The sequence below is a fragment of the Cephus cinctus genome, unplaced genomic scaffold, assembly GCF_000341935.2.
Source record: "Cephus cinctus unplaced genomic scaffold, Ccin1 Ccin1_scaffold1206, whole genome shotgun sequence".
Lineage (NCBI taxonomy): Eukaryota > Metazoa > Arthropoda > Insecta > Hymenoptera > Cephidae > Cephus > Cephus cinctus.
The window spans coordinates 224-1832 of record NW_014333673.1 but is presented as its reverse complement, the minus strand read 5'-3'; the positions used below and the strand labels follow the sequence as shown (position 1 = coordinate 1832).

The following is a 1609-nucleotide window of genomic DNA, read 5'->3' as shown; positions in this document are numbered from 1 at the left end:
CGCGCGACGCAACTTCGTCGTCGTCGTCGTCGGAGGGCTAAAGAATATTTCGGAAGATGCATGAACCTTAACATCGATTCCAGGAATCTCTGTAGGCGATTTGATTCCTAGAAATCTGCGAAACCTCCCATCCCCATTGTTTAACCCTTGAGAGTTTCTAGAAAATGCGTTCTCGATTTCGCAATTCGGGTAGGTGTCTTATCGCTCGAACCGATGTAAAACAATTCCAGGAAATCCTTGAAACCTTCGTATAAAAGGCCCTTCGATGATGCGCAGCGATCATTGTTTGTCGAACCTTCAAGTGTATTATTGCTATTAACGAGATGGATTCTACAAAGTGTAAAAAGTTGATTGAGATTATGGAAGGAGCGTATAAACTTCTAAAGAAGGGTTCATCGACGGCAGAAATTGAAAAATGGACGAAATTTGGAACTCTAAATATCAAACTTTTGAACAAAATTCTGAGAAACGTTACTCTTACGATCGGAGAGAAAACTAAAATTTTAACAACGATCGGAATCCTCAAATCTCTAAACGAAAAATTTAAACAACAACTTCGTAAAAGTGGTGGAGGAACGGTGAGGGAGAGTAGAAGTGACAGAGTGCGTTGGGATGACTTGGAATCTGCCTTTAAAGGACGAATAAGGACTGGAGTCATTGCAAACTTGCGACACAAGGACTTGGGCCGTTTCCTGGAAGATTCCAGAAAATTGTTTACTGCGAGAGTGAAGCACGCACTTCGAAAGGATGGAAATTTGAAGGTGAACGTCGTATTGTCTTGTAAATTCGAGACAATGAAAGCTGGTCAGATTGTCGAAGAACTAAAGTTCTTCAACACTAAGAACGAAGTTGTTCTACCGTCCACCGATATCAGCGACTGGTTCAACACAAATGTGAAGGAAAAGTTACTAGCCAAGGTTGAAGACTTTCAAGAAAGGGAATCTGGTTGGTCATTGGTAGAAATTATAAACTTGGCGGTAAACATCAACAGATACATTCCGATACACGGTGGCCTATCTACTTTCATCGAATTACCGAAGGAGGTGCAAAGTAAGAAAGCAGTCGTAAACATTAGAAACAACGATCCGTACTGTTTCCTCTGGTCCGTCACCGCAGCTCTTCATCCAGTTAAAAATAATGTAAGCGTTATCGGTTCGTACCCCCACTTCAGCTCAGTGCTAAGGTATGAAGGTTTAAATTTTCCCATTGGCTTAAAGGACATTTCGAAATTCGAGAAGATGAATAATTTGGTAATTAACGTTTACGGTATAGAGTATGATAGAGGTCATGAGATTGTACCAATTTATCTAAGTCAGCAAAAGTCAAGCAAGGAAGCGATTCATTTACTCATGTTGGAAACAAAAATTTATTCGAATGGAGATGACGTGGACATGGAAGACGGTAGTGCTTATCACTTTGCTTGGATTCGAAATCTATCTCGTTTACTGAGTTCACAAATTTCAAAACATCATGGTTTTACCAGACTGTGTGATCGATGTCTATGTCACTTTACAACAGTAAACTCTTTCGAAAGACATAGACACGATTGTACAAATATAAATAAATGTAGAGTCGTATTACCGGATGAAAAAGATAAAATTATGAAATT

The 1609-nt window shown here is 39.6% G+C and overlaps 1 protein-coding gene across 1 annotated transcript; it reads left to right on the top strand.

Annotated features, from left to right (window-relative positions):
* Positions 1 to 565: 565 nt before the first annotated feature.
* Positions 566 to 1229, top strand: LOC107272660 (the record flags this gene model as incomplete). The annotated part of the gene is made up of 1 exon (XM_015750035.2): positions 566 to 1229. A coding segment is annotated over one exon (664 nt), but the record flags the coding sequence as incomplete, so codon positions are not given.
* Between the last annotated feature and the right edge of the window lie 380 nt (positions 1230 to 1609).